Genomic DNA, 25,255 nt, shown 5'->3' with positions numbered 1-25,255 from the left:
CGGATACGCCTAATTTCAGAGCAGTTGCGGTCGGTAAATTCCAGTGTCGGTCGCTGCGAGTGCATTCTGCCACACTGAAACCATATTTTGCCTTTTATATCAACGCAATTCAAAGAAGGGTGTTATTTGTATATCGTAACATGAAAATTTATTAGTTTCCAATGTGTTCATACTTTCTCCCGTTGACTGCGCGATCTTCATTCGCCTTCTACTACAAACAGAAAATGGCTGCCAATGTTAGTGCGGGTGTCTCCTTTGTTTAGGACTCGAATTCGGTGGTGAAAAGAAGTCCTGGAAAATATGCCTAGTGCCACGTTCTCGTCATCACGCTCATATGTACGCAGATCGCGAAGAAAAGGTGGAAACAGATTACCTCTACCTTCACGAACCCAATCGGGTAAGTAATTTCGTTGTTGGACTCGCCTCGGCGCACGATCTCGTCTGGGCGATGAAGCCTGTTTATTGACAGATTGTTCGGCTATCTAACTTCGGGAAATCTTTTTATTTCTCGATCTTTATGCACTGATTGCTCTCGAACAATCTCTTCGATCTGTATCGATTATTTAACACGCGAATACATAATTCATAGGCGGTTTTATTTGTCCCCTTTTTTGTCCAACATTTCCAAAGGTTGTCCTTATTGTACTCGGGGTTGCGGCCGCATTCCCACGATTCCATGCGTCATATCACCGTTCCTGGTTGTATTTCGGATGATGAAGAGAATTCTAGTACTAGTTATCCGGTTATTGTGAAGATTTGAGGCATGTAAAGTGATTCTCCGTGCACCTATTCAACTTTTGCGAGCTCCGTCCGGTTCACGCGTTCAGCTGTCATTCGTAATATGCTAAACAGTGCCCAATTAACAATACACATCGATTAAAACTGTACATACTGTCCGAGTAGGCTTTACTCAAGTAGAATGTAGACTTACAAGGGAATATTTTCCCTAATTTGTGACCCCTGTTTTTTTATCCCGTTTTGCCCATAGTCATCGTACGTACTATTTACGGTCGACAGAAAGGTCATTATTATTTTGAATCTGTAATTATTTATTCAGACATAAGGTATTGTGTATTATTTATGTGTTGACCCGTACTATAAAACATAATTACAATACTTATACTTAGAAATAGGTTGATAAATCGGCGATTTCATTACGAGTAAAAACAACATTGATAAATTAATCAAGCTTAAAGGAAATACCTACCTGTATGTGCGTCAATATTTCCATGTATTTTCTTTTACACTCATTTTTATCTTTATCAATAACATTTTAAATAAATCGAAACAATTAATATTTTACTCGCTTTTATATTAAGTAATTAAATGCATTTAAATTGGATCAAAGGTGCATTGATTTGTTGTTATTGTGTAACAAGCCAAAGCAAACCCAATTCATATCAACTTAACAAACTGTTGAAGATTGAAAAAATAAACCCACATCAAACACGATAGATTAGTTTAACCCACTCTATTAATGCAGGGTTGATATTTAAGCTCCCGTAATGCTTTTTTTTTGCATATGCTGGGCAGACACAATGTCCTATTTATTTCAATATTTTAATTATTTTATCCGAGAAATAAAATAAACTAATGTATAGAGTTATAATATATCAGTTTTAATATTTGCCAAACTTTGATGGAGGTAAAGAGTTTTCTAAAGGTTGAGTAATAATGTAGTGGGCAGGCACGCTTATTCAAATAATAAGTATGCTTATTTAAGTTACTTTTAAAATATTTTCCCCCTTAACATTTTAACATTACTAAAAGTATTATTTAAATGAATTAAGATAAAACTTTATTAAGAGACTGCACCAACATACAAAATAGTATTGTTTATCAATGAAACTCATATTTATAATCGATAATTAAATGTTTGTCGCAAGAGGCAAAATTAGCAGTTCACAATGGAGTCCTGGTCCTGACTCTGATGTCTGGGAGCGAAGTATGGACTTGGAAAAACAGGGATGAAAGTAGGCTGAATGCTGTCGGAATGCAATCTCTCAGGCGAATGTGTGGTAAAACTATGTACAATAGATGCATAAATGTCCAGATCCCTACATTATGTAAGGCTGAGATAGGCATTATTAACAAAATCAAGAAAAGAGCTTTGCGCTGGTTTGGACATGTAGAGCAAATGGACAGTAAAAAACGGCTAAAAATATTAACAGTGCGAATGTCGATGAATGCAGAAATAGAGAAAGACATGGCATAACCAACTCATTTCAGTGACCCTTTCTTAATCTTATCAATTATACCTGTCTCAGATTTGAACTCACGCCTGATTTCATAATTCGCAATCCTGTCATGCGTTGATTTTCCACACATTCGTCTAAGAGATCGCATTTTGACCGCATTCGCTCTGCTTCCATCCGTATTCGCTCTGTTTACGTCCTTCTCAGCCAGTTCCATGTTTCACTTTCATACATAAGTGTTTGAACTAAAACACTACTGTGCACTGCTAGTCTAGCTTCAATTGACATATTTTTATTAGCAATTACTGTGCTTAGCGCCCTGTTTATTTTGCTATCCGCATTCACTACTCTTTCATCTCTTGAAAACATGCTTTCCAGATACGCAAATTATTCTACTTTTTCAATACATTTATTATGCAATCAGTATCCTCACTTCCCCTTTCAAATACGATAACTTTTGACTTACTTTTATTCATCATCAATTCGCTCTCCAGGCATACATCGTACATTCTAGAGACTATTTGTTCCAAATCCTTCTTGCTGCTTGCTAAAAGAACTGGGGCAGATTTTCTCGTTCGTCAATGAGAAATTTTTCCGAGTATGTGGGCACCATCAAGGAGACCTATGTTCTCAGGTGCGGTATGTGGTAGGCGAGCTATAGATTTATATAAAAAACTATGTTATTATTAAATTAGAGTTGATAAATATAAGTTCTAAATTTACGTAATTTTCCTACTTTACATGGAATGCCCCAAATATAGATTCTTTTTATCAGCTGTGGTTTGGTCACTGCAGCAAAGGGTAATTTTAAATTTTATCTATTTGGAAATACATTACTTATAAACAAAAATGTTTCATTCACACCGGAAAACATGTCAAGAATATAATATAGCTTCTCTTTTAGAGATAATAATTGTTCTGATAACAGATTTCTAACTTCAATTTTTTATTATGAAATTATTGTTAAATTACATTTCATGAAATATTTTTGCTAGTTCTTCTCACCGTAATCCACTTATAATGATGTATAGGGCACTGCAATGATTGTAGTGCATATTTATTGTTTTATATAAAGGAATTATGATTATTCTTACACTTCTAATGAACCAGTTACTTATTCCTAAAAGTATAGTAAAGAAAAGATGCCTAAATCAACGAAATATGATGTTAATGTATTGTATTTATACTAGAATAATAAACATAATATGGTAGGAAGACCCCTCCCCCAGTAAATATAATGATTTCGTTTCAGTATACTGCCGAAACGTGACATCTGAAGTTTAATGATATAAAAAAAAGGGTGGCAAGTAGAGAAAAAACAAATACGCCATAGAATTATGTAAGTCTTAATCGTTAAAAGCCAGACAAATTCAACAGATTTCGTAATGCTTTTGGGAAAGAAAAATACTGTAAATAGGAATAAGTTTTGTTAGAGGATATCACGCAGACTCAAAAGTGGAATGGTCTCTATTTATTTTAGGTAGTGTGTTAAATTGGAGGTAAATCATATTATACAAATTTGCATGCAAATCACACCCACACCCCTTGAATGGTGCTTTAAGTAAAAAAAAGTGTCTTGAGTTAAGTATGACATTTAATCGAATTTGAAATAAAGTACACAGAGCCAAACTACCATAACCTAAAAGTTCATTAAAACTGCATAAAATTGCATATTGGCACTCTAACATATTTATTTATAGTCATTACATATTTATTTATTAACAATTAAATGTATTTTTAATAAATATATAACGTTGGGGAAAAAGTTATTTCGTATTTTGCGCCCTTTTTTAAAACTAAGTATATCTCGTTCATTATTGGTCACATCAGATCATATGATACGGCGTTTTAAAGGTGTGAGTGTATACTACAAACGCTTCTTTGACAGTATTGCGCTTGGTGGGTTCAGTCATGAAGTATCGTGCGTTGAGTATAGAGGGTATCAAAGGAAGAAATTCGCCATATTTTCCATTTTTACTACCTGAGAGGGAAAATGCGTTGAAAGCGACAAAATAATTTGCCATGTTTACGGGGCCAATACTCTTCCGGTTTGTGCTGCACAACAGTGGCTCGAGCGATTTCGTTCTGATGTAGTGGATGTGAATGATGCACCACGCTCTGGCAGGCCTGTTGTCGATAAAATCATGAAAAATATTGAGATAGACTGTCATGTTAGCAGTCGTAGCATCGCCCAGGAGCTGAATATCGACCATAAAGCCGTTTTGAACCATTAGCAGAAGGCTGAAGCTGACCCAAAAAAACCTCATGGACCAAATTTCCATCTACGAATCGCTGCTGAATCACAACAAAATCGACCTATTTCTGAAGCAGATGGTGACTGGCGGGTCACTTACGACAATGTCAAGCGACAGAGATCGTGGTTGAAGAGGCCTGTGAAAATTGGTTGTTCGAGTTTTTTGCCAATAGGGACAAGGGCTTCTACGAGAGGGGCATTATGAAGTTGGATTTTTATGACAACAAGTTATCGGACAGGACGGTGCATATTTGACTTGAATCGAATGATTGTAACACTTTTTATAAAGCATTGAAATAAAGCGAAAAATACGAAATTACTTTTCTCCAAACCTAAAATTACAGTATAATTGTAGTGAGCATATTGTTTTACGTTGAACTGTGGATAAAACTTACGAATGTCTGAATCATCAAATTTGTTTTTCTCAGTTTGATGCGGTGCAAAATGTTTTATACATTTTTTTTTTTATACATTTTTTTAATACATTTTTTTTGCACCACAACAGGCCAGGAGGCCTAATTACAGTGGTGAATTACATCACAGAGCACCCAGGCTTGAGAAAAATCACATTTTCAATTTTTGTGTTCTCACCGGGAATCGAACCCGGAACCTTCCGTGCGTGAGTCAAGCGTATTGCCGCCGAATTCAATTCAATTCATGTTACACTGTACCATGCCCGAGATACCTTGCGTGTGGCACCAAAAGGGCTGATAAAGAACCTTCTATTTTTTATTGCAAATGGATAAATATGGTGGACACCTTATTTAATATTTGTCATAAGTTTATTATGACACAATATTTTATCCACTCTGCTAAAAATCAACTAAATTTAACTGGGTGTCACCCTAAAAGTACCCCCCCATAGTGACTCTTTAGATTATTATTGAGTATTTTTCTCAATGTCTAGTAAGTTTTTCATAAGTGAAAAAAACTAACAACGGATTAATGTAATATAATTTTCGTATTTGTAAATTACCATCACCTGCATTTTGAATACCTTTTTTTAGCTATGTATATTTTAAGTGGGATACTAATCACCTTGCCTTCATGTAACATATGATCAAGTCCATCTGTATTTGGAGTACTAATGCAGTGCCCCATGCACTATAGGTACCTTTATTGATACTTGTTTTTACAAAAACCATTGCCATCTTACAAAACTATGCGAACGACCCAACATCTCTAATCTCTTTCGATAACTCATTAAACATCTTAATTTATTGAGTTTTTCTACTGACATTTCTTGGTGAAACTGCATTTTAATTATAATAATAAAGATACTTTTATAGTTTTATTCCACATTAAACATCTTCAGTCCTTTATGGTACAGATTTTCCAGTTGCCTTGATTTTTTTTTTGGGAGTCTGAAATTCATTCACATTCCCTCGTAGGATAGTTACTTGTGTATTGGTGATACACCTCTTTTGGTTTATTGGCTACAGTATCAAGCTTACAATATGTGGCCTATTTGAATGCCTAAATATAACAAATACTGAACTAATTTGCATTTACGCATAGTGTTGTTAATGCTAGGCCAATGTAATCCCCCCCCACTGGTAATAAATGTATTAGTGTTAGTTGCAAAGTATAATTATTACTTAAGATTATTATGTATTTTGTAGGTAATTGTCATGAAATAACAAATAGCGTTGCTTATTAGGGGGGTGTACTATGCCCCGATTATTTAGTACCATGAAATTAGTTTAGGTATGACTAAAAACTGTTCCCACATATTTTATGTAAAATTTATCCAATACTTGTATATATCTTATTGAAACTTTTCTTGAGTTTATTTGGCCGTACAAGTAAAGCTTATCAATTCTAGTGACCGAAACAAATGCGAGGAATGTATAATTATTATTAAGAAAGAGAACAATTAAAACCTTATCATCTGTTATTGTATACAAATTACTTATTGCTGACATTATGTATTCTAATTTGACAAAACAATTATACGGAATAACTGCATTGTGTCGTATTTCTTGAGGCCAGGTATTTCTAAATCAATATGTGCATTCTAAGATGCCTTTTCGCTAAATACTAGTTGTGTGCAAACAACAGTAAGTGCAAATTTGTCTTTTCTATGTTCTTTAGTCATAAACTTGTTTTATTGCCAAGTGCAACAAATAATAAAGAAGTTCTTAATTTGAATAGATTTTTTGACAGGCTCCATGGTGCAGTTGGTAAGATGGCTAACTTTAAAATTGGCATCGCGGGTTCGATTCCCGCCAGTTGCAAGAAAAAAAAACCTGAAAATCATTTTTTTTTCTCATTTGGTCTGGGTGTTGTGTGTATTTTTTATAACTTATTTTCATATCCCCTCTTCCCCACCTTCTGACAAGCCTTTAAAATAGAGTTAATTATGTTTAGGAGAATATGTATAATATTAACATGATCAGTTACATATGCTTTAAAAAAAACTTTAAACCATCTATTTGTGCACAACCCACTACTATTATTACCGCCGAAAGAGATTTAGGGATGCTCGGTCTATCACATCGTTACCAATAAACATCTATATAGGTAGCTGGGGAGTATCATAAAAAAAGAGCCTGAATTACTAACATTTTTTTTAAAATTAGCAATAATTGCTAATTGACCCTGATGTCTCTACTAGAGAAATTCTTGTAAATATAGAATGAAAAAGAACTATCACAACACATTGTCTCGCTTTAGAAGACACTTAAACTATAATGATGCTTTAATTCGGATGATCTGCACTATTGCAGTAAATAATTATTACTACCTGTCGAAAAATATTGAAAGAATAGCACTCTTCGAAGAATACAGACTGCCTATAATGACAGTTTTAGTGACATCGACATATTACACTGCAAATAATATAGTTTTATCAGATCTGTTTAAGACATTTTAAATTTTTCTTCTGCTTAAAACTTTTACATACATCTACTGCCTACCTATATCTAATGAATTATTGTTGGTTGTACATTTTTAGTAATAAATATAAATGTTCATGGAAGCAGAGAGAGAGGGGAGGAAGATAGAGTTGGAACTATACCATGGGTGCTATTCTGAACCACTCTCGTGGCAGGAGAAAACAATTTTTCTTGTGTATTTTATATGTAAATACACGAGTTCAGAAAATAACAGGAATTTTTAAATTTCGCGGGTTTGGAGAGTCCGATGGTCATTTTTTTAAATGTTGGTATATATGCCCCTGAAGTATGCTAAAATTTTCAGCTGTATTCATTGTTTACTTTGTCTGGCTGCCGCTAAGGTTAGCGTTTTAGCATTTTCATCGGTTGTTGATGTGCTGGAGCGTCCGGGCTGTTTGTCATCTTCCCGGTCATCTTGGAAACGCTTATTCCACTTGTAAACTCTTGTTTTATCTATTTTATTTTACTCATAGCAATAACAACATTTCACACACTTTGTTATACTTTATTTAATTTTTTACACAAGATTTGATACAAATTCTTTGATCCGAAAATCGCCGAGCTTATAAAAACACGTCTAACCTTAGCGGCAGCCACAGACAAAGTAAACAATGAATTCAGCTGAAAAATTTAGCATATTTCAAGGAAATGTATACCAACATGATGAAAAAAAAATTGACAATCGGATTCTCCAAACCCGCGAAATTTAAAAATTCTGATTATTTTCTAAATACACCTCTTACTTTTTATTTAATTTTTAAAATATTTATTTTTTTTAGTATTTTTTTTTTTAGTATTTAATTTTTTTTCCCTTCTGTATTCATAATACATTAATGTGAAATCTGTAATTGGTCTTACCTTTTTAAAATTGTTTTCTTGTTCCTTGAGTTTGTTAAAAATACTATGATTTCAATAATAAATAAATAAATTAAAAGCGAACATTCATACTTTGCTTCCATAAAGATGCGTGTTTTTTGAGGTCTTGATAAAATTGACTATATTTACTAACTTAGTCTAAAAAAGGTTTTAATGCTGCTGGTAATGTTTTCGAAACCAGATTCTCTCCTAGCAAAGGATATTTAGAATTTTCACTATTTTGCAGATTTTTCTGCTTTTATATTTTTTTTTCACGGTGCACCGTCTGAGAACCACTGCTCTAGAGCTTCTTTCAAAATAACATTTTTAAAATATGGGGTTAATCTGTTCTTTTCACTGATGTTTTCAAAAATGTATACCTAATTTTACTTGTCCTGTATAGTTCAGAAAATGATAGATATACCTTTTTGCCATCCCGCTACCGACATATTGCTTTCTTCCTTTTGAAACTAAATTACAAATTATTAGTGGACATCAGTAATGCTATATAAAATTGTATAATCTATTTCTTTTACTACATTGTCCCTCATCACCACTCTCACTTGTCTGTCTAATGCTCGGGATGGTAATTACAGTAGAGGCACCATGCGAGGCGGGGCCTCTGCACGACGGGCTGCCGCCGCTGGGGGGAGGCGCTGCGCAGGGGGCCCCCGCGGCGCCCTCACCCCCCGCGCCCCACAGCAGCCCCTACGACCTGCGCCGCAAGTCGCCCCCCTCGCACCACGCCGAGCCCGGCACCTCCGCCTGCATGCTGCCTGCCAGGAAACGTCCCCGCACGTAAGAAATCCTCATTTACTATGAGATCCACCATTGTAATTCCATGTCTGTTCCCTAGTTGGTTGTTGCCAACTCAACACAGGGCTCCTGGCCTCAAAGAGTTAGGGATATGTGATTTTTTTTGTTATATCATATGTATCTTTAAAAAAAATTGCTCATTTTACCAACGAATTTAAGAACTGCTGATAAATAACAATATTTTAGTATGTCTAAATGTTTGAAAAAGTACTGGATTTCACCCCATGGAAGTTAAAATGTACTTTTACATTAAATACAGTATGCCAATTGTTTCTAAAGCATAACATCTGTGCATGTCATATCTACACCGGGTTTTTGCTTATGAATCTCTAGATATTGTGTTACTGCTTAAAAAACTTAAAGAACATATCATTTTTCTTACTGAAATATTTTTTTTACTCTTCATTGCCATCATCAAATGGTTGGAAATTTCTTATAGAACATTACCTCATGTTAAACTCATTTTGCGATTTATATTTTGTCAAAAAACTATTTTTGCTTATGATGGCATTATTACAACAGAGATGAAGAACAATTTTGAGAATATATTATCTTCATTCAACATTCAATAAAGATTACTAAATTAACAAAAAAAGTAAACAAAGAACGTCAAAATTCGATAAGTTAATTCATATTTATAAGAGTTACCCTTTTTCCTAGTTATTCTATCTAAACATAAATTGAATCCCTTTTCAGCTAGAAAAGATGAATATTCATTAGCTTGTTTGTGTTTATTACAAATTGAAGACCTCGATTTAAAAACATCAAATGCCCAAAATGATATTATTGGATTTTATTATTCTCTGTCTATGCCTGTCCATACAATTATTCTTTTCAAATAAAATTCAAGTGGTCAGTGCTATACAAGCTTCTGACGTATACCTCAAATTCCCTGTTAAAAATACAGTGCTTTTGTGAAAACAGCTATTATTGTCCACATCAATTTGTAAGAATGAATAAAAAATATCCTCCAATTAGCATTTCTATCACTATGTAGCGCCACTATCACTCATTGTTTGAAGGCGTTGAAAGGTGTTCAGGATATTCTTTCAAATAGGTTTTTAGCAGTGTTTAAGAATCCCATATACATGGACTGACCAAATAAAGGAGGCTACGGGGCTCGTCGTGCTGAGGACAGACCGGAGCGGAACAGACTAATCAGAAGTGTTCATGCTGGTCACGATCCTCAGCATTGGGGGCCAACTTGGAAGAAGAAGACTGAATATTTTTACAAATCTAAATATGGAGAGTTCAACTACTATACAAGTTTTTTAAAAACCGCTATTTTTATATCAAACTTTTGTTTAGTTTTTTTTAGTTAGCACTAAAATCACAAAGGTTCAAATATTATCTTAAATCAGCAAATGTCAGACTAATATTTTATTTAATTATACATACAATATTTATGAAATTTTCAATTTCTATACAGTGCACTTAAAGCATATCGATGATTTTATTTCATCAAAAGACATAAAAATAACAGCAAAACCTTAGTATTCAGTTTAAACACTTTCCTGAAAAATTATTTGAGATTTTTAAAACAAAGTCTTCAATTGTTTTAATATTAATATCTCCAATAATTATCTGGTTTCTAAAATTCTTTGTCATTAATTTGATCCAACATCGAGGGAGTCAAGAAATTATGGCACTAATTACTTACGAAGCCTGTTCAATGTTCCTTAACGTTGGTGTTGGTCATTACTTCCTGGAGACCTGGATCTGTTCAACTTAAAGGAGTGGTCTCACAGATGTGGATTTTTGTTCATAGCCAGCATTGGTTTTAGTATATGTAAGGATTTTCATTAAGGATACGTTCTGGATATTGGCACTCTCAGAAATGTGTACTTTGCTCTGTTTCAATCCACTGCAACCTATGGAATAGCTGGCTGGGGGGGTTGTGCGGCATCCATTTTAAAGCCTCTCATCACAGAAATTATTATTGAGAATAATATTCCGGCACCCTCCAACATACCCATCAGAACAGTTGTTCCAATACATGAAGGTGCTGGATATGAGACAACTGTACCTAAAAGAAGCACTTACACACTTCTGGTCAAACAATAAGTCCGTACGAGGTTTTCCCAGAGCATGAATTATGGCATACCCAAAACCTATATGACCTTTGCTCAGAGATATCTCTTATTTATTGCACCAAGAGAGTTCAATATTTCGGAAGAGCGTATTAAGCTTTCATGGGCAAAAACTATTTTCAAGAAAGGAGTTAAGGACTGGATTTTCCTTAGTGGGAGGGATTTAAGTAGGAAACTCCTTGATGATTTTCCGAACGTTTGAGTTTACTGTTTACCATATGAATGTGCCATATATATGTTTAAAAAAAATTAAATAATCTGATCCTATATTTGTGGTGATATACTCATGTGTCTGTGTCAACTAATTGCTCGTCCCATCTCAACACAGGACTGTTAGTCTCATGGAGTTGGGACTATGTCTCAAATAATGTATAATAAACTTATGTATGTAAATAAATAAATGATAAATGTTTGGTGTATATTCTCAGGTCACTATCTCAAGGCGTGGACGCTTGCAATGTGTCGGCGTATCTCCAATACGAGCTGCCCGATGAAGTCCTGCTGTGTATTCTGTCTTACCTGGCGGAGCAGGACTTGTGTCGTGTGGCGCAGGTCTGCAAGCGATTCAACACAATTGCCAATGATACAGAGTTATGGTGGGTAAAACAAACCTCTTACTATTCACTTTCCACCTTATTTGATCAGGTTCACTCGGATCTAAAAACTAACGCTAAAATATACAACTTTATATATTTCGAAATGACAAAATACCCAGTAGTGCATTGGGCACTACATTGGTTCACCAAATGCAGCTTATCTCAATAATTTGTTACATGAAGGTAAGGTGACCAGTCTTACGCTGTCCTTCTTTCCAATTCTGGGAATGTGAAATATTGCAGTGTAAAACCACCTTTGGAAATAATTTTTCATATTGACCTTGCCAGAAATCAAGTATCGCAGGCGAACATGCTGACCACTACGCTATAAGGCGGACTACTCTCCACTTGATTTCCCTTTTCAAGATTTTTACCTGATATTTCATCCATCTGGACGAAGACATTTTGAGTTTCCAGTTAGAAGTTAGAAGTTTCCAAAGCATTTTAGGATTATATTGAATAATATAATGATAACAATTTATTTATCGCACCACAACAAGGCAAGAAACCTGATTTCAGTAGTAAATTACATTACAAAATACCTGAGCTTAAGAAATCTTACTTTTTTGTCATCTTCCGGGAATGTATGAATATAGAGGAAGCGAGGTCTGTATACAAAGAGTGATTCGGCATTCTATCCTCTCTGCCTACTCCAATGGAGAAACGACGTGATGGTTTGTTGTTATAAAATATACTGGTTATATAAACATATTAAAAGGTCATGTAACATCATGTCTCATCTGGTTAGTAATTCATCACATGCTTTTTAATGATAATTTGAAATTTGTTGCGAATATAATTTTTTAAGTAGTCAGGTACTTTATTATAGTGTTTAAGTCCATTGTATAGTATTTTCGACTGTGCTGAAACATTAGAAGGATTCAGAATATGATACTGTTATAATAATGTCTGTAAATGTGTTGTTGTATTTACAGGAAAAGTCTGTACCAGAGTGTGTTTGAATACGACCTTCCCCTGATGCACCCCGAGGAGTGCCAGTTCGAGTTCGTGGCCCCCGAAGAGTGCGAGGCGGAGAACCCCTGGAAAGACAGCTTCCGTCAGCTCTACCGCGGTCTGCACGTGCGCCCCGGCCACACTCCTTGCCCTGACTCTCACATCAAATACTTCAACACAATACGAGTAACTATTCCTTATATACATTCATGCGATCTTAGAATGTATTTTTAATTTAATATACTCGTGTACACGCTATACATTATTCTACACTTTCCCTTTATGTAAATAAAGAGAAAAATGTTTTAATATAATTGTAAGATCATAATTATTGTTAAATATTTGTGTATGGGATTTTTTTGGAAAAAATTGTATATGGACTGAAAATTGTCTTTAATATTAATAAAACATTGAGTTGAAGAAATGTGGATGTTCAAACATGGGCAGAATGGTGAATGTTACACAGTGTGTAAAGTGGCCACTTAAACCAGCCATGACAGGTCATAAGCCCTGTAAATGCCTAGACTTCCATATTCCCTTCTCAAAAATGTTTTCCCTCTCTGTTGAAATAAATTTAAATATGAACAACTCCCTAGGGAGGAAATCCAGCCAGTCTGCAAGCATTTGGACATAATCAAACATTGTTGAAATTGCTTTTATTTAAGTATTTATTTATATAACATACGTACTTAAATATTAGTTAGCGACAACCCAAAAAAAAATTGATTAGTCTATGTAAGTTCAATACCGCATATGAGCCAAAAAATTAAAATACATATTTTTGCCGTTTTTAATTAAATGAGCAAGCCGCATCGATTGGTATGTTTGAATTTGACCAAGAGACTGCTTGCATTAGATTAATTTCAGTACCCCGAATGAATACTAAAGAAGCAAAGCGCCCTTGAGGTGATTTTCACAACAATGGCGCTTTATAAATTATCCAAATATATAAATATATATAAAGCAATCCCGCGTACATCCCTAAATCCAGTACAGCGAATAAGACGTACTCGATTTGTGTAAAGACAATACCGCGAATACGCCATACGTAACTGCCAGTTTAACTGCCAAAACTAACTTTGTAAACACGCGTACCATTGTAAAAATTGATTTTCTAACACAAATTAAACTGCAATTAAATAATTTTTTATCCTTTTTTTTTTACAAAATAGCAAGGTTTTTTTGTCCCTTCTGAACATTTTGACGAATGATTCATCCTCCGCATTGATCTTACATAGACCATGTATTTGTTATAGTCTATATATTTTTTCAGTTTCATAGTTGCTAAATGTGCATCTTGAATGGTTTATGCTATATATATGTGCCGCATATAATGTATATGTTTGTGTATATGTGCGTTCATGTGTGTGTGTGTGCGTGGATGGCTCGGAGTGTGCATTCAATATTTTTATTTATTTTAATTTATAACCAATGATAACCTCCACGGAAAACGCAAATGTTAACAATTATTCTTTTCTCACTGGAATTTCTTTTTTTTGTCGTCACATTTAATGTTTTCATCTTTTGCATAATTTATGAAAACTTAATTGGTCTTTTTATGTTAAAAAAGTTGTTTTTAATACTTATTATGTATGACTGTATGTTTTCTGAATAAAATAAAAAATAAAATAAAATATGTTTTGACACTTTTGATTTTTTAAGTTCCATAATTTTTGTAAAATGATATTTTTATATATTGTCAATTTTGTATTTAAAAAAAATGCTGTCTACCCCAGAACAGGTATTTACTATACCTAGTAAGAATAGACAGTGCCTAATATGTTTGCTTACATTTTAATTTTGCTTATTTGTATATTTTTTTACCTTCACTGTTTTTCAAACAGATCATATTAATACTATGCTTATCTATAATAAACTCCGATTTTTTCAGCACAACTGAACTGATCTGATATAACAGTTTAGAACATACAGAATACACAAATCAATATTTACTTAAGAATTTTAAGAAAAGTTGAGATCCTTGGTTGGCTTTAGTATTTTTACAACTCATATAGACAGTCATAACTCATATAAAAATCTGATATTGATTTATTATTAGAATAAATTATTTAAAAAGACTAATATGCTAAAAGTATACAAAACTCTAGCTTTACAATTAAACTACTATGGCTTTTGACGCACTACACTAAAACTTTTGTTCGAATGCGGCCATTCTCAGTGTCATATTTTGACTATTTTCCATATCACTAGCCCAAATAAAGCAACTGTGAGATAAACCCGGAATTTCCAATTTTGAGATACGCATGTAGATATGTTAATAAATTAAATAAATTAATGTTTTCAAATGATAAAATATTGACGATAAAAGAGTATTATGTTAATAGTTAAGTTAACCTATGTAGTATTCATAATCTCCTTCAAATAATTAAATTCATCAGACCTTTTGCACATCTCGAAGTCCGATTATCTCAGAACATGTTCTTCAGATTTATCTCACGGTTGCTTTGGGCTAGCAATATGACAGTCGAGATTTTCTTTAAAAAAATTATTGCACTTTTGAGATGAATCTAAATAATATACATATGACACATCGGCATTGCTTTAAAGAGTGTAAAGAAAAGCAAAGAAACTAGATGTAAAAATGTGGTTTTAATACAAGATGCTATTTTAGTTTTTAGGCTCTCCTGAAAATTAGTTTTTTTTTTAAAGTTATGACTCTATTTTATCAGATGTGCGATATTATTATTTTTACAGTATTTTTTTGTTTTAATTTAGAAATATACTCCCCTACCAGGATTTCCAGTGCAAAGAAACCATTTAACACCTATTATTTTATGTGAAATTCACTCAGACATTGAAGCTAAATGTTGTCATAAAACATTTAAACTATGTTAATGATCAATTTTCTCTATTGTGCAAACATACAGCAAAAAAACCTTTCCACGGTGTCGTCTGATTGATGATTATCTATTCCAGGCTGCGTTAGAGTTTGTAGAGGAGCGCGGAGCTAGTGTGAGTGAGGGACCCGATAGTCCCCCCTCACCTCCCGCTCTCCTCTTCCTGCACGCTGCACTCTACCAAGAGGAGTGTCTCGCCATAGACTCAGACATACAACTCATAGGTAAATATAAATGTAAACATCGAAACTTGCCCACTTACCCGGATCCGTTTTAGAGATCTTGTGGCCTCTTTTCTAGTGTGCTATTCTGAATCTTCTCGCGGGGATAGAGAAGATTTCTACTCAATTATAAAACTGTTTGTTTTACATAATTTGACGTTTAATTACCAGTGTTGCCATATACAGGGTGTTCATTACACCCTGTCACATCCGAAACCACGATAATCAGTATGAACAAGAAGACTTATTGGCACATTAATATATTTTTTTAGAAGGAATAAAATTTAAAAAAAAAAATATATCAAAAAGGCAAATGGTTGCTTACTTCTGCTTTGGAGAAAAGAGGAGGGAGAAGTCTGATACTGAAGAAGTAAGCAACCATTTGTTTTTTTTAATATTTCATTTTTAAAAAAAATCTTTGTTCTACATATTTTTTTAAATATGCTAATATGTCTTCTTGCCCATACTGATCATCGTGGTTTCGGATGTGACAGGGTTTAAAGAACATCCTGTATAAAGCAAAGTGTAGTCGCATGCGAAACATAAAAATCGTACAAAAACAAAATTGAAGCTTCATTGAATGTTTCATTTTTTATATTTATTTTCCCCAATATTATTTGTTTTCAAAAGATTTGTGCTATTTAGAATTGATATTTACTGCTTTCGATGCCCCTATCACCGTCAATGCATCTCAGTATATATATCCAATTTTGTTGTCACCCTCAATCTAATTTTCCCAATTCTGATGGCGATAGGGTATGTTAGTTCATTAGCTTATCAGTAAAACTGGGAGAAACAAGCCCGATCAGGCAAACCTAAGCTTTCCCCTCCACAAGCCATTCTGTAAAAAATAAATATAAAGTACTTAACTCAAAAATGACCACATATATTTTCTGTCTATAAAGATCGCAACCATCACTTTGGCAACTGGTCGTGTATGACATAAGCCGTTTATTTTGAAATTGATTCAATTGGGAAGATTTTTTTTGACATAAATAGTCATTGAAAGAGTCAATTGATTGAGTTTGAAAATCACACTGGTCATCTGACAGTTTCTTTATTTATCATATTGCATACTCATCAATTTTGGGAGCAATCTATGGAATTCAATGTCAATTCTACCGATTTTTAACAATTGGCCGCTCAAAATGTTTCTTAAGCAACAGTTTTTGGCAGCGTGGCCTGTCACTAGTAACAGTTTAATTGATTTTTGTGAAATTGTAGGATAACTGGATAGGAAATCTACTGATTTTTTTTTCTGAATCCACCGATTTTAACTTGATGGAGGTTGGCAACTCTGCGTACAGGAAATGTGTGATTTTGTTTCTGCGATGTCCTTAATACGATAGTAGGTCAGCTGACAGAATTGATTTCCGTATGACAACTACAAATATAAAATAGTTTTGACTGTCCAATTAGGGTAAGTAACCCCATTCTAAGACAGTCAAAATATATCATTTCACTAGCCGAAACACAGTATGTACTATATAAAATACATAAACAACAATTAAAACAAAGAAAAAACAGTTAAAACAGAAAAAACTATTCAAAATATTATTTTTAAAAAAGTTATAAGTTGTAATAAAAATCTTGAATTTTAATTCAAATTTAATTTAAGAATTGGGTTGTGGTCCCGTGGATAATGTCTCGGATTCACGGCTCAAATGTCCGTGGTTCGAATCCCACTGTACCCCAACTTGATTCCCATTTTCTAATAGTGAGTGAGTGAAAATGGCCGTCAAAGTTAAATGTTTGGGTAAATCATAAGAATGCAAATAATTATTTTTCCAAAAAATAAAAAAATTAACAAAATATATCAATTTGAAGAAGAACATTGGCAATCCATCAGCTATCATATATTTAAGGATGTTGCTGACTTCTGAATTTAATCTGGTATGAGATGTTGGGATTTTTGTTGGGAGTTGGGATACATTATTATTTTGATATTCCGTTATTGAATAAATGTTTTTTTTTTTTAAATGAGATATGTTTTGAGCTTACTATTCATATAAGTAGAAAAATAATTCATATGAAATGTTTTGTTTACCCAGGGTGCGCCGCGGGTAATGTGGCGGAGTCTGTGGTCCTGGAGCGGGAGTCGGAGTCTACGCTGACGTTCTCGGACGGGGCCAAACGAGCGTATGCTGGCCACCTCACACTTAAGTTTTCCCCTGATGTGACGTCCACCATGCAGCACCACAAGCACTACTGCCTCGAGGTGTCAGACAACTGTACGCCCACCATCGACCACTGCATCATCCGTAGCGCCAGCGTGGGTTAGTATCTTCCCATAAACTTATTGTTAAAATAAATTTCGTCGGTTATACTGCTATACCGCATAACCCACATATTATATTGACAGAATGGTTTTTAGGTTCCCTTGCAAAAAAAAATTATTTATAGTTACGCAGTATTGCAGTATCACCTATGATTTGTATCCTGTTGTATTTTCTCAACATAAAATTAACAGAATTACGAGTTCCTTCAGTTTTTTTCTTTTTAAAAAAGAACATGTTTAAGATAAATAATTCAATATGTTAACAGGTTTACTGCCGGCTCCGCCGATTGGTGGAGTTGGAGTTAGGGAAGAAATTTTAAATCCAGCTCCGCCTAATAAGAAAAAAAAACATTTGCATAAAATACATATAATTACTTTTTTAAACTATAGCATCGCTAAAAATTTCTGAAATTTCAACTGTCATTTTGGGGCAAAATTGTTTCACACTTTTATGATGAATTTTCAAACCATCTATTTTTTTTTCCTTAATGGCCTTTTACCAAAACATGATAATATTGACCAAAAACAAGTAATATATTAACAAATAACAATGAGCATATAAACAATAACAAAACCAAAAATGACAATGAATAACAATATTTCATAGATTTTATTAGAAAATAAAACAGTATTTCATTTAATTAAATTGTTTAAATGTTTTTTCGTGAAAATTAATGATTTTTAAAAAAAAAAAGTAAATAACATGTCGACGATCCCTATGTATACTATTGAATCTGCATTACTTGTTTTTTTTTTTTTAAGAAGCTATCAGATATTGTAAAATTGCCCAATTTTAAAAAATGTACAGTAGTGATATACTGTTTATACAAAATTAGTTAACAGTCCTCCTTACTAGGGAATCCAGTTCTAATGAGTTAATTGCCACTATTTTCATTCCTTACAATGTTTCTTATCTTCTTCTAGTTGGTGCAGCGGTGTGCGTAAACGGTGCGGGCGCCAACCCTGTGATAAAGCACTGCGACATCAGCGACTGTGAGAATGTTGGTCTGTACGTGACGGACTACGCGCAGGGAGCGTACCAGGACAATGAGATCTCCCGAAATGCTCTGGCCGGGATATGGGTCAAGAATTTTGCTAATCCCATCATGAGACGTAACCACATTCACCATGGCCGCGATGTCGGGATATTCACATTTGAAAATGGATTGGTAATATTTTTATAGTGTGAATTGACAGTGTTCCCGCTTCGTTTTATTTAAGCATCATGAAAACAGGATTGCTTTTTTTTTTTCATTGCTCTAAAAAATATTGTCTTTCGCATGGATATAAGATGTTTTTTTTATTAATTGAAATATCTACATGTACACATCATAATTTTTTTTCTTTCTTTGTCATTTGTTAAAAATAATACAACTATCATTTACACAAGTTCGTTTGTTAGAAACGGAAAACTTATAATCATTAGAAATGAAAAACTTGTAAAAATGGTTATGCATGTTAAGTTCAACTCCAATGAGTAAGATGGCAAAGTAGAATAATGATAAACTCTTCGATAAACTAAGTTTTTCATCTATCAATTTACAAATATTTGAAAGACATCAAAATTAGTCTAAACTTTTAGTAATTGATTTGTTTAGCATTTCCTTAAATTAATATATGTATTTAAAAATAACACCCTTTAAAAAAAAATATTTTTATTTTTAGGGTTATTTTGAAGCTAATGACATTCACAACAATCGAATAGCCGGATTCGAAGTCAAAGCTGGCGCCAATCCAACCGTAGTGCACTGCGAGATCCACCATGGCCAAACCGGCGGTATTTATGTGCACGAATCTGGCCTTGGTCAGTTCATTGATAACAAAATACACTCCAACAATTTCGCTGGCGTATGGATCACTTCCAGTAGTAACCCTACGATACGCAGGAACGAAATTTACAACGGCCACCAGGGTGGAGTTTATATCTTCGGGGAAGGGCGCGGTCTTATTGAACACAACAATATTTACGGAAACGCACTGGCCGGGATTCAGATTCGCACAAACAGTGATCCTATCGTAAGGCATAATAAAATCCATCATGGGCAGCACGGAGGAATATACGTCCACGAGAAGGGACAAGGATTGATTGAGGAAAACGAAGTGTACTCAAATACCCTGGCGGGGGTCTGGATTACCACCGGGTCGACCCCCGTCCTGAGGCGCAACCGAATACATTCGGGAAAGCAAGTCGGCGTGTATTTCTATGACAATGGCCATGGGAAACTGGAAGATAATGATATCTTCAACCACCTTTACTCCGGAGTGCAGATCCGCACTGGCAGCAATCCGGTGATACGCGGGAACAAGATTTGGGGAGGGCAGAATGGGGGTGTGTTAGTGTACAACGGTGGCCTGGGGCTGCTGGAGCAAAATGAAATATTCGATAATGCAATGGCGGGGGTTTGGATTAAGACAGATTCCAACCCGACGCTGAAAAGAAACAAAATATTTGACGGGAGAGATGGTGGCATTTGTATATTTAACGGGGGAAAGGTAAGCCTTATTCATCTTTTTCGATAACTTGTTATACTCAATAACTTTATTTAAATTATTTCTATGTTATGTACGTTTCAGGCGTAATGTGCATTTAAGTAGACAATCTTATTTTTTTTATGCTAGTTTAATATGCCATCTATTTTTATTGGATTATAGGCAAACAAGCATTGCTGGTGGTTTTACCCTTATTTACTTCATTGTACTTTCTTTAGTGAATCGTCCAATTTGTTAGTGGAATTATAAAAACAAAACCCACTCTGCTACAGAGGAAATTTTAGTTGACTGGACCTATTTCTAATATTGCAGGGTGTGTTAGAAGAGAATGATATATTCCGCAACGCACAAGCCGGAGTACTAATCTCTACCCAGAGCCACCCCGTATTGCGGCGTAACAGGATATTTGATGGTCTCGCTGCCGGAGTGGAGATCACCAATAATGCCACAGCCACATTAGAGCACAATCAAATCTTTAATAACAGATTTGGCGGTAAGTTTTTTTTTTCCTTCATCTTAAATTTTGTATATTAGCTTGATGGCATTCGGTGTGGAGGCGGTGATGTTGTCTTTATTCAGATGACAACAATTGCTTCATATTTGTGAGCAGTGGTGTGCTGGCAGGATGTTAGAAGTGGAATCTTCTACACGCCATATAGATGGCATGAGGTAGTACAGGGCTGTCAGTGAATCCCGGGTGGCTGTTGCAAACAGCAATGGCACCGTTTGCGTGGTACTCCTGCGTATGTCTACTGAGTGGCAGTAAAAATGAGCGGCGCAGCATCGGTAGAGCGTTTGATGCGGAGTACGCTCCTGCGTACGTTGAATGGGTGGTTCTGTAGATGTGAAGCAGCAGTCTCAAAATGACAAGATTTTGACTTCAGACAATGTAATTTGTTGATTGAGGCCATATCAAACATTGTTTAGAATGATTTACATCTTTTAACGTATTCAATTATGCCCCATCTGTATGCATCATTTCCAGAGTTATAGAATATTATTGTTCGTGCAGCAAGTCAGACTCTTTTAAGTAATATTTTATCTTGTGTGTTTCAGGGCTTTGCCTGGCTTCAGGAGTATCTCCTATGGTACGTGGGAATAAAATATTCTCAAACCAGGATGCCGTGGAGAAGGCAGTGGGCGGGGGGCAGTGCCTCTACAAGATCTCTTCCTACACTTCATTTCCAATGCACGATTTCTATAGGTAGTTATACTCATCTGTCATCAATACATTTAATATCACACGACTTACAAAGGTTTAACAATTATAAAAATTACTTTTCAGATGCCAAACATGTAACACAACGGATCGAAATGCCATCTGTGTGAATTGTATTAAAACTTGCCATGCAGGACACGACGTAGAATTTATCCGACATGACAGGTACTGATAATTATATATATATATATTTTTTTATTTTGCTTAAATATTGAAATAAAAAATATTTCTTATGGGCTTAATTTTAAAATCTGTAGATGGTTGTTTAAAATTCAAATATTCTAAGAAGCCGTAGTTGGAATAATGTACTTGCAAATATTACCTGGCATAATAAATTATTGTAACGGTATGATAACAACTGAACCCAAACTAGACCCAAACATTTCCATTTTATTTTGTTAATTTTAATAATTTATTTGAAATCATCAGATTTTTCTTATACTATCCGTTACTGTGGAAAAAATCTTTATTAATAATGTATTGTATTGTAGATTCTTCTGTGACTGCGGTGCGGGGACTCTGTCCAACCAGTGCCAGCTACAAGGGGAGCCCACTCAGGATACAGACACTCTGTATGACTCGGCAGCTCCCATGGAGTCCCACACACTCATGGTCAACTGAGTCCCAACCGTCTCCTACTCTAGTAACCCGTACACTCTAGGCTAGACCTTCCAGCAGAATCTTTATCTCACCCTACTACCGGATCTTCTCGACGCTCGTCCGCCTATCGACGTAACTGTATGTCTGCAGATGTTGCGCGAGGCATATTACAATCTCGTTTGATTTCTACCTGCCGATACAGGAGTTCGCATATCCACTTTTGCAAGAACTGCCGTTATATAAATTCCCTTTCAATAATTGTCTCATAAACAAATTTGAGTAATCACGACACGTGTCAGTGTTTTGTTCCCACCGGAGATGAATTTCACTGTACAAAATATGGTTAAAGCAAACACAAAGATAAAAGGTGCTGGATATTTTTTAATTAACTCTTTGGGGAATAAAAGTGTCTTTAAATGTGCACGATATATTAATTCAGCAATAATAATTTGTCACTGAGTGGAATGTTTATGATATTGAAAAAAGCAATTTTGTAAAAAAAATGTTTGGATAAAGTGTACACATTAAGCGGTAGAATCATAATAAAGTGTTTGATTTTTTCATTTTAGTTATAATACAAATCATTAGTTTCAAATGCGATCACTCTAAAGCAAAAGTTTGGTGAATTATATCCGGAAATTGGTGACTCGATAATAAAGATATTTCTGGAAAGAACGAGGTCACAAATAGTGCTAGTGAATATACAAAGTGTTTGGTGTTATTAAGGTACATATTTGCTATAATCTTGTATATAAGTATATTTAATTATATCGTTTTATGTATAGTTTTCATTATTTCGGGATGAACCGTTGGAAGGTGTTGTCTTTGTCGTAAATAATCCGTGTTTTTACGTTTTATGTGATTGAAATACTTTTATTTACATCTTGAATATTGTGATGATAATCCGAATATTATATTATTTTATCTGTGCTGTTTTTATGGAATGTGGTCGCTGATGAGTACTTGGCTCCAATTCTAGAAATGTATCTTCTCTGATACTGTTCCTAAATTTTCTTTTATTATAAACATACAATATTTATATTTAATACAAACAAACGCTGCAGTCGGCAGATAATTAACAAGTCTGTTAGGCATTTCTAAAAGAAATTATCATATCACTTACCTTAACCCTATAAATGTTCCAAAATTAATCCATTGCTATATCCTCGTGTCTTAAAATGAATAACGCAATAAGCACTAATAAACCATGGACATATTTCTATAACTCTTCAGGGCTGGTATTCCAAACGAAATTATAGCGCGGTATAGCGCGTTTTTACGTACTAAATACGCATTATAGCGCGCTGTAAACGCGTTCGGAATACCAGCCCAGTTGTTGTTATAACTTATAACAATAAAGTGGGAAATGTTTTATTATACTGATCACATGTTGTATTTTAAACTTTCTAATGTATAGAAAGTTTCAAATCATCTAAATGTCGTCTTTTGATATCATTGTAGAAATATTTAAAATACCGTTTTCTGTGTATTTAATGGAACAAATTATAATATCCTAATACAAGTAGTCTTTATTCGGCCATCTTCTTTCCTAACGGCACAGAACGTGCGCTTGTTAATTCGTTTGGGCGATGCTCCTCGAATGGAATGTGTGGCTTTTTTCAGATCTAATTTTCTGGAAGAAGTTTGCAGAACTAGGAGAGAATGGAATGGGTGTTTCGCCATTGTGATAATAGATGGTTTAGTTGTGAAACTTTCCCATACAGAGAACAAAATGCTGGTCTGTGTAGTGTAATAATGCTGTTGTATTTCAATTAGTGGAAATTATTTCTTCAGACTGGTGAGCGACGTCCTATCCACTTCAGTAGCTAGGTACCGATAAATAGGTCTTTGCTCAGTAATTTGTAACAAAACAGTCATCCACTATGGTGTCAGCAATAATAAATGTTCAAAATTAGCGTTTATCCATAAATAATTAGTCAAAATACTTCTTAATGTTAATTAACTGTAGAATGGACTACCTTGGCTTCAATGTCATTCCATTGTCCACATTTAATGGTGTATGTGAAACTACATCGGTACACCGATTGTAGGGTATCTTGATCATTTGTTGCATGAAGGCGAGATGATCTATCTGGCGTTCATCTCCTCCAGATGCCAGTCCAGGGACTATGAAATATTGCAGTGTAAAATTACCTTTATAAATTGATATCCATGTCAACTTTGTCGGGAATCGATCCCATGGCCTTTTGCATGGTAGGCAAACGCGCTAACCACAACCAGAGTGCTGTGATATTCCAATATACAATAATGCCATGAAAATATGTGGTCGACTAGCTCGACTTACTGAAATGACATTTCATTCTTTAGTCGAATTAATTGATTTGAATAATTTTACTAAATTGTTATTTTACAGGTGAACTTTCTTAGTTCTCATTCAAAATGAGCCATTTATTGTTGGCTAGGAATCCCGACAGTACTGAGACTAATGTCATATTTACCTTATAACTTCTACACGATAAAACATTAGTTAAGCGGTCCCGAGAGTTGGAAAGATTGAGTGTCATTTTGTATGTCTACAATAAATTAAATATCGCAGTGGATAAATGTGTTGCTATAATGACCGTCTTGTTAATTTATATGAATACGTATGTTCAACATAAAAGTAAGATTGGATAATTTTGTTTCGGCTGTCATTTACAGGTTCCATTTTCTGAAACAGTTCCGTAGATAGAATACCTTTTTAGGTTTAGTTAATACGTAACTTTATATTGCGAATCTTATTTATATCTCATTACGAAATGCATAGCTTTAAATTTTCAAAAATATTATTCAATCGCAACTAGAGTAAATATATATTTTTTATTTGATTGTCTTCAAATTGTGTAAGTAAAGCGTTAATAAATAATGTAAAGACGCATCTAGTGATAGACACGCAATTTTGTTGGATATTAGGATCTGAAAGGCAATAAAG

General features: G+C 34.4%; 1 protein-coding gene across 1 annotated transcript; it reads left to right on the top strand.

Annotated features, from left to right (window-relative positions):
* Position 1: 1 nt before the first annotated feature.
* FBXO11 (F-box protein 11) lies at positions 2–23,103 on the top strand. Its single transcript, XM_088224720.1, has 12 exons — positions 2–397; positions 8,798–8,999; positions 11,536–11,703; positions 12,639–12,843; positions 15,595–15,739; positions 17,788–18,012; positions 18,939–19,183; positions 19,680–20,507; positions 20,817–20,997; positions 21,561–21,708; positions 21,790–21,888; positions 22,215–23,103. Exons 1-12 carry the CDS (start codon positions 301–303, stop codon positions 22,342–22,344), a joined length of 2,673 nt encoding a protein of 890 aa, XP_088080846.1. The 5' UTR covers positions 2–300; the 3' UTR covers positions 22,345–23,103.
* Positions 23,104–25,255: the final 2,152 nt, after the last annotated feature.

Source organism: Micrasema longulum, unplaced genomic scaffold (genome assembly GCF_059751315.1).
Source record: "Micrasema longulum isolate JH-2025_06_02 unplaced genomic scaffold, ASM5975131v1 h1tg000306l, whole genome shotgun sequence".
In the NCBI taxonomy this organism is placed as follows: Eukaryota; Metazoa; Arthropoda; class Insecta; order Trichoptera; family Brachycentridae; genus Micrasema; species Micrasema longulum.
The sequence above is the reverse complement of the archived record's forward strand: the minus strand, read 5'-3'. Positions and strand labels throughout refer to the sequence as shown.